Source organism: Rhododendron vialii, chromosome 7a (assembly GCF_030253575.1).
Source record: "Rhododendron vialii isolate Sample 1 chromosome 7a, ASM3025357v1".
In the NCBI taxonomy this organism is placed as follows: Eukaryota; Viridiplantae; Streptophyta; class Magnoliopsida; order Ericales; family Ericaceae; genus Rhododendron; species Rhododendron vialii.
This window is the reverse complement of record NC_080563.1, coordinates 39277373-39288571: the sequence shown is the minus strand read 5'-3', so window position 1 is coordinate 39288571 and position 11199 is coordinate 39277373. Positions and strand designations below refer to the sequence as shown.

Below are 11199 nucleotides of genomic sequence, written 5' to 3'. Positions count from 1 at the left end.
TTACTCATGCATTGCTGACTATAAATTGGTGTTGTGGAGAACAATTTTTTAGAGTTATTTTCGTTATTAGAGTTATTCGGTGTGATCAGCGTGTCATCTCAACTTGTTCCGAATCATAATGAAAACTAACTGATTCTTGAACAATTAATATATAGTACCATTCTGGGAGGATATTTCTCCGTTGTAAACTTGTAGTTTTTCTTTTCAACCATCTTAGTCAATATTATAATGGAAGTTTCTCCTTAATTTTTTTCGCACTTGTTAGTTTAGTTTAAGACCGTAAGATTTTAAGTCCTCTTAATTGAGGCAATTTGAATCTATTTGTTACTTTGTCTTCTCCTTAAGCGTGGACCATCCAGTCGTTTGAAGTAGGTTAGATTAAGCGCGTTTACATTCTTTATAGTTGGGGCAGTTTCGCTCCTGGCCCACCCTGCGTTTTTTCGTCTGGCCGCGCTAGGCGATTTTCAGTTCACAGGCCAACTTCCGTTGGGGTTCTCTTTCTCCTGCTTCTAGAAGAAAAGAACTGCAACAGATTTACAAATTTGGTAGAATCATATTTGATAAAAGAGAATTTCACTCGTTACAAATAAACTTGGATTCAGATGAATATGCATCTCCAACGAAACATTGTTCGATCATATGAGTTTTTATAGATGAAAGTTTGGTTGAATCATATATATTTGGCAGAAGACAATTTCTCTAGCTTGATAGATACAAATAACTTTGTACAGATGAATATCCATCTCTAATTGAAAGTTTGGTCGAATCATATTTTTCTTTGATCCTCTGGTTGAATCATATTCGACAAGAGAGAATTTAATTCTCTTGTTACAAATAAAGTTTGTTCTGATGAATTTCTATTGATGAAAGCTTGGTTGAATCATATATATGCGACCGAATATAACTTCAGTTGTTAAGAAGAATATCCATGTTCGATCAGCTCGATCTAGGTGTGAAGGATAAAAACATTGAAAATTACATATTAATGAACATTCAGATGGTTAAACAGATTTGTAATATGTCCCTTTTTGTGAAGAAGAAGAATATCCATTCTCCTTTCCTATATACAGTAGAAATGTTTCGTTGATTCCTGTCTGTCATTTTATAATACAATCATTTGTTGAACTGACATAAGGTACTCTTGGAAATAATCACAAAATCTGATATGTTTACCTCAGCAATACCATTGCAACCTATGGCCATAAGGGGTGCCGGGTACCACGTGGCCGTGCCTGCTCGGCACCCAAAAATTTCTCGGCCATAAGACGTACCCTTCTCTTTGATCGTCTCTATATATAACATATGATCTCATAAATACATTCCACAGAATTTTTATTCCAACCAAAAGGATGAAGGCACTGCAATTCATCTGCATACTCTTCTGTTTCCAACATTTAGCCTTCTTCCCCATAGCTAGCACTGCAAACCAGATTGATAACCTTAACAAGTTGATCACCGAATCCAGGACATCCGAAAATCCCCCGAATGCAGAGCCATGGGCTAAATCAGGATGGGCAAAAGTTTATTCTCCGGTGAATGTCGGGAATCAATTAGGGACGATGGAAGGTGACAAGATCGATTTTTTACCGGGACAACCTGAGGGAGTGGACTTCGATCAGTATGCAGGTTATGTGACGGTCAATCAAACGGCTGGAAGAGCACTTTTCTATTACTTTGTCGAGTCACCAAATAACTCCAGTACTAATCCACTTGTTCTGTGGCTCAATGGAGGTAATTTAGTTCCTAACTTTGAGTTCTTGTAAATTTATAAGTCCGAAACTTATTTCGATGTTTTTTTTATTTTTCATAAACTTTTTGTTTAGCTTTTTGTCGTAATTTTTGGGGTGAATCGTTCATCTCGACAAGAAGAATTAGAACAGTATAAAAATATGAACAGATGTTGAAAAAATTCAAATAAGACAACACTTTAGAAAAATAAGGTAGTTTAATATTTTTTTCATCTTTAGTGAATTTTTTTTTCATTCCGTTATAATTTTGTTCTACGTTTTAGATTCCTCTCTTCAAGAAGAATGATTAATCCAAAATATATGACATGAATCTAACAATAATTTAGAAAAGACGAACAAAACACATAAAACGATAAAGAAAAATAAGTTTCTTCTATTGTTGGCCGAACAAAATAGCGCTCCCTCTCTCTCTCTCTCTTGAGCCAAGTAACATAACGTGCGTGCGCACGGGAGCGCGAGCTGACCCTTGAAATTGGCTTACAAAACATCCCAATCTATTAAAGTCTATGGCGCGAAGATTGAGAAAACGAATACTGAGCTCAAATTGAGAATGGCAGCTGAGAGCTTTCCTGAAAGATTATGTGACTAAGATTGAACCAGACAAACAACGAAAAAATGAGGGTCACGTACGGCTATCGCTGGTGGCGCAATGCAGACCCGCCGCCGCCCCTCTCTAACTAGAGCCCCCAATCCAAATGCTATAGGAGCTAATTGCAAACACTTTGCTCCTTCATCACCTAAATAAATTCATTTCTTCGCCCTTAAAAAGAAAAGAAAAGAAAAGACTCCTTCAGTCCTGTTAGAGCTAGTTTATAAAGCCTATATTGACAAGGGGGCGGTTGGTAACGTTTTCATTTTAATTTACTTTCAGGCCCGGGTTGCTCATCCTTGGGATATGGAGCCATGGAGGAATTGGGACCCTTCAGAGTCAACAGCGACGGAAAAACACTCTACCGAAATGAGTACTCTTGGAACAATGGTAAATTCTATTCTCTCTCTCTCTCTCTGTAAAGACAGACAAAGACAAAAACGAAAGAAAGCATTTTCCTCCCAGGAATGCTACATACACTACACATTTTCACTACACCATCCACTACATTTTTTATGGGACTCATTTCGGGTCCACCAAAAAATACAGAAAAATATCCATAAATTTTAAAATAATATTTTTGGGGGCCCTGCAAAAAATCAGCTTTAACCGGTATTGGTAAGTATTATTTCTAAATTTATAAGAGTGAAAATGCTCAACTGCGCAGTTTACAATATACGAACCCATAAATAATATTTATCGATACCCATTAGAGCTGATTTTTTACGGGGCCCCCTAAAATATTATTTTAAAATTTATGGATATTTTTCTGTATATTTGTTGGACCCGAAATGAGTCCTATAAAAAATGTAGTGGATGGTGTAGTGAAAGTATGTAGTGTATGTAGCATTCCTCTTTTCCTCCACTAACCCAAAACGTGGGTGAACATTATCGGAGTATTTTGTATGGACTACACATCTAGTCCTGCTTTGATGATCAAAACGTACATTTTGTGCAAATTAATTTTGGTTATTCTTGCGAAAATTAAACTCAGCCTTTATCCCGCTTAACTTTTACCATTTTTTCGAGATTTTGTCCTTATTAAAAAAAATCTGCGCTCGTTAGTTTTATGCTAAATTTTTGTAGTTTATTGATTTGTTTCGACGAGAGAAATCGGAAAAGTAAAAAATCTTTACTTGTTTTTGCTGAAAATTGGATATTTTCCAAAACATCTCGGTAGAAGTAACAACTTTTTACTTTTCCGATTTCTTTTGTCGAGATGAATTAGTAATCCACAAAAGTTGAACGAAAAATTAACATGAAAAAAATTTGAATAAAAACAACCTTCAAAAAGTTCTTTTAGCTGAGTGGAACTTCACCTCAGTTTGATATGAGTAAATGCTTGATATGAACATATATCCAATTTTTGGTCTAAATTTCTAGACTAAAATGTCAAAATATGACAAGTGTTTCTAATCAAACAATTACTAATATCAGGTTGAGTTAATATTTAACGGGATTGGTTAAAAGACTAAGTCGTACATAATTCTTGGCTCTGATCGCACCGAAGACGAAGCTAACATTGTAAGCAAAACGTTGGCAGTGGCAAACGTGATTTTCCTAGAATCCCCTGCTGGAGTGGGATTTTCATACTCAAACACATCCTCCGACTACAGTACCGTCGGCGACAAGAGGACGGCGGAAGACTCGTATGTCTTTCTTGTAAATTGGTTAGAGAGGTTTCCTCAATACAAGAATCGGGATTTTTATATTGCTGGAGAGAGCTACGGTGGACATTATGTGCCTCAACTTGCTTGCACCATCCTCTCAAATAACAAGATCACAAATCAAACAGTCATTAACCTCAAAGGCATTGCTGTAAGTTCCTCAATCCCATGTGCTCATTTTATTTTGGGACCTATAGTACCTTTATGCTCCGATCTACCGGTGATACCATTGCTCGATCAGGTGCCAAAACTGTTTTTAACCAATCCATGACCACGACATCTGGTTCTTGTTGCGTATCATTCAAAGGTGGTCGTGACGTTGACTTAGGCAGGATGTTATTGGTAAAACAAAACTCTGTATGGTATGATTATGTTACGCAAAAACCATATTTAATCGGGTATCAATATAGGTTATGGTGCAATTTAAGACTTTGAGTTTGGGTATGATAGTAGCAAAACATGGACCACACCAACCGGGTTGCGATATCCCTCATTCAATTGATTCGTTGGGCGTGGTTAATTAATTCGCATACATGCTTTAACATATGATACTACTTTCTTTATTATTTACAATGTGATTGTTGCAGATTGGGAATGCTTATGTAGATGATAGTACAACTCTCCAGGGGGTTTATGACTATTACTGGACACATGCCTTGAACTCTGATGAAACCCATGCTGGTATAACCCAGAATTGTGACTTTGTTAATGGTAATCTTACAAGCCTGTGCATTCAATATCTACACCAAGGAGGTGAAGAGCTTGGAGGTATTGATCATTATGACATTTATGCCCCACTTTGCAATTCTTCAGCTCCAAAAACTCCTTCCCCTGGCTCTGTAAGCCTCCTATTCATTTACTTTCTTTTTTTCTTCCATTATTTTAATTTTAATTAAGACACCATTTTAGTCAATTGAGTGGCAAAATTGATATCTCACGACGTACGTTTTTATATATAAACAGGTCAACAACTTCGATCCGTGCACCGATAATTATGTTATATCCTACTTGAATTTACCAGAAGTGCAAAAAGCTCTTCACGCCAAAAATACATCTTGGTCACCTTGCAGGTATATATACATGCATATTCTCTTCTAATTTGCTTACTTTTATTTATATATATATATATATAGCGGTGGAGGAAAAATTGGATTACTCGGAGGGGCTGGAGTACTGGGTAAAAAAATACTCATTATGGAATTGATTAACAATATTGCCAAAGCTCATGGAGGTGTATTTGTATTTCGCGGAATAGGCGAATGTATCCGTGAAGGAAATGATCTTTACAAGGAAATGAAAGAAACCGGAGCGAATGAGCAAAATATTGCAGAATATCGAAAGTGGCTAATATATAAATGTATAAAGAAGATTTTCAGTGTTGGGCGGGTACCATGCATGTGGTATCCTCTCGGAGCATCCGGGCCGTTCATTTCGGTTTTAGACGGCTCGGATTTAGAGAGAGAAAGTGGAGAGAGAGTGTTGGGGTGAGAGGAGAGAGACTGTTTCAATCAGGACTGTTCAATACAATTTTGGACGGCCCGGATGTGTTGCTCTGGCACCACGTCAGCCGGGTGACGTGATACCCACCTGGCACCCAAATATCTATCTATCCATGTATCTATCTATAATAATATAATATAATATCTATCAATATATTATAGAAATGTATTTTAGCCTCCCAAGCCTCCAAATATTCATTCCTAATTTTGTAGATTTCTCATTTTCTTTTAATTTTTGAAAATTGAGAAGTGGTGTGCGTTTGGGACGGGGAGACTGGAGAGAGAGAGAGAGGTGATAAAAAAACGTGGGGGAGGGGCTGTGAATAGTGGAGTGAGATTTTAGGAGATCGGGTTTGAGTTTTATTGGAGTGTTACATAAAATAAAAGAAGAAAAATAAAACAAGAAAGAGAGGGAGGACGTGGGTGGTTGGGTGGAGAGAGGAGGAGTTTTTCAGCGCCGAGCGGGTATTGCCGACTTGGCACCCGCTCCGCGCATCTGAACCGTCCGATTCACATTTGGACGGTTCGGATTAAAACTCTTTTTCTCCTCTCATCCAACATTTTCTCTCTCCTTTTTCTCTCTTTAAATCTGAGTCGTTCAAACACGTAATAAACTGTTCGGATGCGTGAGCGGGCACCACGTGGTACCCGCTCTTCACTGAAAAATTTTCCTCGAGAGAGAGAGAGAGAGAGAAAGAGAGGGAGTTATGTACGAAACAACAAATATTTTCACTCCAACGTTTATTTTTCCCATGCATCAAACAGAACACAAGGCAAATGTAGTTGTCTCTTCGTTAACAAATAAAGAGAAAATAACTGATGAATTATATTTCATTCTTATCACAGATATTAGCATTTGTGTCCGTTCGATGGACGAGATAAAATAAGCTACATTAATTTTTTCGACCCTGTGCATCGAACGGGCACAACGCTAGTAAATATACTATGTAAATGTAGTTGAAGTCAAAAACCTCTCAACCCTCAATCCTAAATTCCTAGAATTTTGAGTTTTTAAAAAAAAAAAAAAAGAATGAGAGAGAGAAACGGGGGGGGGGGGGGGGGGGGAGTTGGGTATGGAGGGAAAATTTTCACACACATATGTCTTTCAGTGCATAGAATGAGACCAATGCTAGCATGAATCGAACACGTGACGGGATAATAATATATTAAATAATTTTTTTAAGGAACTAGCATTGTACCCATTCGATACACGGGGCCGAATTGATTTTTTTATCCCGTACATCAAACGGGCACAAATACTAGTTTCTCTATATGTGTATGTGTCGTTTTCATGAACTATTTATTATATGCTTAATTTGTTGATAATGGGAACTCATGTGAATTAATTTGTATGCAGTAATGTAATAAATCAGAATTGGGCAGATAGCCCATCAACCGTTCTACCGACAATCAAGCAGCTCATAGCTAGTGGCATTAGATTATGGGTATACAGGTTAGTTAGCCTGGGTTTCTTTCCAACTCATGATGATAATAAACCAACATTCTCTCTTTAAAAAAAAATTAATAATAATAATAATAATAAAATCGTATTGCTTTGGACAAGATATATAATTTAGCTTGACAGGCCTAAAGCAACATTTTTTTATGAAAGAGATATTTTGAGTTTACTTTGCTAGTGAAGATATTTTTTTTATGAAAGATTATTCTGAGATATTTTGAGACTACTTTACAAGATAATTAAAAATTCGTATTGCTTTGGACAACATTTTTTTATGAAAGATATTTTGAGATTACTTTGCTAGTGAAGCTAACAATGGAAGTGGTGATCGAGTTTGACACTTCGATCCATTGATCAGATAAAAACACAAAAATATTTTAAATTCTGCATAGGGTCCAGCGCATGCATACACCGAAATAAGGTTTATGCATAGTCATGATCAAAACTAAAAAAAATACTAACGGGAGAGAGTGGATATTATGCATCAGTGCATGCACTATGCCATGTCATGGTCTTTTTCATGTATCATATATGCCGTAAATAAAAAATACTAATCCTCATAAACTTGCAGCGGCGACGTGGACGGAGTGATCCCAGTAACATCCTCCCGGTACGCGATCAACACCTTTAAACTTCCAGTGACGAATGCGTGGCGAGCATGGTACTCTAGTAGGGATGAGGTAATATATAGATAGATTGTGTCTTTTGAACCAATTGCCAAAAATTATCAAAATCAAAACGCGGGAACGGCTCACCGAAACATAAACTCCATTTGGTCACTCAAACCTTGCAACATCAGAATTCAGTACTTTTTGATCTCCAACATTCAGTACTTTTGATCTCCAACACCTTAATTTGATCCGAAAGACACACACTAGTACCCAGGGGCAGATTCAGTATAGGCACAGAGGGGACACGTGACCCCACTAAAAATAGGGCTCCGAAGTAGGGCCCCCAAGTCAAATAAATTGCGATAAAATAGCCCAAAATCTAGACAATTCGTTGTACTATCCCAGTGGTAAGGCAACAAATCTAGACAATTCGCTGTAATATCAAAAAGCACATGTTGCCTTAAGAAATTTCTGGATCCGCCACTGCTAGTACCTGAATCAAAGTTCCATATCATCGATCGGTAGAGCAACATATTCATGTCATTTTCTAAAAAAACATGCATTTTGCTCTTATAATTGTGTTGGCGTGCAGGTTGGAGGATATGTGGTTGAGTACGAAGGGCTAGTACTAACTACAGTGAGGGGAGCTGGGCATGAAGTTCCAAGCTACCAACCAGAGAGAGCTCTAGCCATGATATCATCTTACCTTCGAGGCACACTTCCTCCTTCCTCTTAAAACCAACAATATTAATTCCAGTACTGGTGCAATCAAAATGATCAGTAGCTTCTGTTGTTGTTTTGATTGGCTTTCTGCATGTTACTTTTTTTTATTTTTTATTGTTTAATTAGTTATGATCTTGTTGATTTATAAGGACAAGAATAATTGCTCAGTATCGGACAAGCCTCTTGTTCAATCAAAACACTCACAATACTATCTCCTTAATTTGTTTGTGGTTACAATTTTGGGGCGGAGAAGAGAGATATAATAAAATGGGGAAAAGTGATGGATTGATTTTTAGGCTATCAAGCAGAGGCGGACCCACCTTGGGGCACGTGGGGTCACGTGTCCCCACGCTCTTTTACAAAAAATAATCTTCTTCAATTTTGTGTATATATATTTTATCGGAGCGGTTCCATGGACAACTATTTAGACACCTAAAAAAACACCTCATAGTTCCTGATCAAATTTTAATGATTCGAGCCGCTCAATGTGATCAGAACATGATTTTAAGGGTACTCGTGAAAAATCAGCAAAAAAAAAGACCGGGAATGGCTTGATCTAAGCAGTTTTTAGCTTAGATTTAATGTGGTTCAATTAAAAACTGCTCAAAACAAGCACTTCCTGATCATTTTTTTTGCTAATTTCCCGCATCCATTCTTAAAATCACATTCTGCACACATTGAACGGTTCGGATTATAAAAATTTGATAGGGAATTATGAGATTGAGATTTGGAGTGTTTTTTTAGATGTCTAAATAGTTGTCCGCGGAACCGTCCCGATATTTTATATGTCAAATACATGCAAGCAGGCAGTATCTGGTGCAATGGTAAGGTGCAGGCTTTATAAATGAGAGCTACTGAGAGTCTCCTCCCTTCTCAATGTTTCTTATTTTTTTATTTGTCCCCCACTCCCCCAAGTTCCAACGATTCTCCCTCACTCCCCTAAGTTTTTTAATAATTTTTTATTTGTTTCCCCCCACTCTTCCAACGTCTCCGATCATTTGTGTAGTACTCAATATGAACCCGCACATTGCATTTATACACTTTTGGTCCTTGAAACTTGTACTCGTAGAGTTAATAATAGGAAAATAGATGATGAACATTTGATAATTTTGTTTTAACGCATATAGTCGAGGTGTGTAAATTTGTCCAATTAACTGGTTATTAAAATACATATATACTTTAAAATTATTACTTTATCATGAATGCTAAAATTAATTTTGGTGTGAATGTGCTTAACTGTAACTTATATATTACGGTTACAAAAAAAAATGGTGCCCCCACTACGTTAAATTCTTGGGTCCGCCACTGCTATCAAGTGTTATGGTTTTAATTGTAAGATCTAGGCTTTTTAGGCCATCAGATTTTTTGGGCTTTACTCATATTGAATGAACTATTCAATCCTTGGTTGAAATCCATTTTTTCCTTTTCTCCCTTGATAAAATATTACTTTTATCGATAAAAAAAAACTACAACATTTTCAAATTTCAGACTTAGCAATCCAAGTATTTTCTCCATCACTCGAACACCGTCTAGCTTCTCCCCATATGGTCTCATCTGGTTCTCGATCGTCAACGTCTTCATGAAATATGATGAGATGGTCTCATTGTCCTCCATTTGCAATGCTTCAAACTCTCGTCGCAATAGTTGAAGCCGCACCTGAATCGTCTTCTCGATCCGTCGATTAGCATTTTGAAGGATATCCCATGGTTCTTTGGCAGTGGCAGCGATATAGATTTTCTCGAAATTATCCTCTTCTACCCCATGGTAGATTAATTAACAACATGGCTCATTGATCCTTCTTTCTCGCCATGCTTTTTGTGCGTATGCACTGCAAGCTTCGCTTCTTCTTCCTTGGAATACTCCACCTATCCCATGTCTACTGTGAATCCCATAGCCCTAGGGATTGCAAGAGCACTCACATTTTGATGCTCCAATTCTCATATTTCTCGTTACTTTTTAGAACTTGGCTTTGTTTATATATCTCTATATTTGGATGAGAATTTTTTATGCCAATGCTAATCTGTAGATGCCGTATGGCTTATTTAAATAGATATGCTTCTTTCATGAATTGAGTTTTGCTTACCCTCCACTTAATAGAGTGAACATTATTCTCATTTCTATTGATTAAAATGATGTGGATCCCACCACAAGTGATGTCATGCTTACCAAAAAGTGTATTGTATGGTAAGCATGAGATTATTTTGTGGTGAGATATCCATATCATTTCAGTCAATAAGAAGGAGAGTAATGTCCCACACTCTTTTAGCGAGGGTGAACAAAATTGCACTTTCCTTCCGTTGACAAAAAAGAAAAGAAAAGGTGGTAGCATAAAGAAATTGGTTTCTTTAAGTCATTTGAGCATGCACAGTCAAATACACTGTCTAAATTGCTTGTGACAACATCGTCACACGTCAATATCTTGTCTGTTCGTGTCTTGGGACGCGTCTCATGTCAGTATCTCATCTCGTCTCAAATCGCAAAATATCATCTAATTTTTCTCCGTCATGTCTCCTTCGTCAATTTTTCCTTCCTTTGGTGACGTAGAACACGTGGAGGCCCAATTTTCATAATCAATTGGACCGGTCGAAGCCTCAGAAGTCCAAACGTTGTTTAATTGCAAATTACCCAATCTAGCAACTTTCGGACGAGCTTGGATCGGGCCTAAACTTGGTGGGCTGACTTGTTTTCGCGCTACGGGCAATACTCATCAAGGTTGATGATCAAAGGTGTTTTTCGGCCTAATTTCTTCGATTAGGCCTTCAATTGGACGTTTTTGCCGTTTTAGAAAATATTTGTTTCGTTAATAATTTTTAGCGTATAATTCCGTAGAAATTGATTCTTTTTGGGAAATTCATGTTTTTTTTTCCTTTTTTCCAATTTTATTATTTTCCCCAAATTTTGGA

The 11199-nt window shown here is 37.1% G+C and overlaps 1 protein-coding gene across 1 annotated transcript; it reads left to right on the top strand.

The window, feature by feature from the left end:
* The first annotated feature begins 1331 nt into the window (after positions 1-1331).
* Positions 1332-8354, top strand: LOC131333150 (serine carboxypeptidase 1-like). The gene is made up of 8 exons (XM_058367512.1): positions 1332-1731; positions 2620-2727; positions 3881-4155; positions 4592-4843; positions 4968-5074; positions 6861-6956; positions 7534-7642; positions 8166-8354. Exons 1-8 carry the CDS (start codon positions 1350-1352, stop codon positions 8307-8309), a joined length of 1473 nt encoding a protein of 490 aa, XP_058223495.1. The 5' UTR covers positions 1332-1349; the 3' UTR covers positions 8310-8354.
* Positions 8355-11199: the final 2845 nt, after the last annotated feature.

Excerpts from the sequence above, each read along its gene's own strand:
- LOC131333150 (XM_058367512.1), top strand. The coding sequence starts at position 1,350 with ATGAAGGCACTGCAATTCATCTGCATACTCTTCTGTTTCCAACATTTA. Across the intron at positions 2,728-3,880 it reads TGAGTACTCTTGGAACAATG|TGGCAAACGTGATTTTCCTA; the intron begins GTAAATTCTATT and ends AAACGTTGGCAG. Across the intron at positions 5,075-6,860 it reads ACATCTTGGTCACCTTGCAG|TAATGTAATAAATCAGAATT; the intron begins GTATATATACAT and ends ATTTGTATGCAG.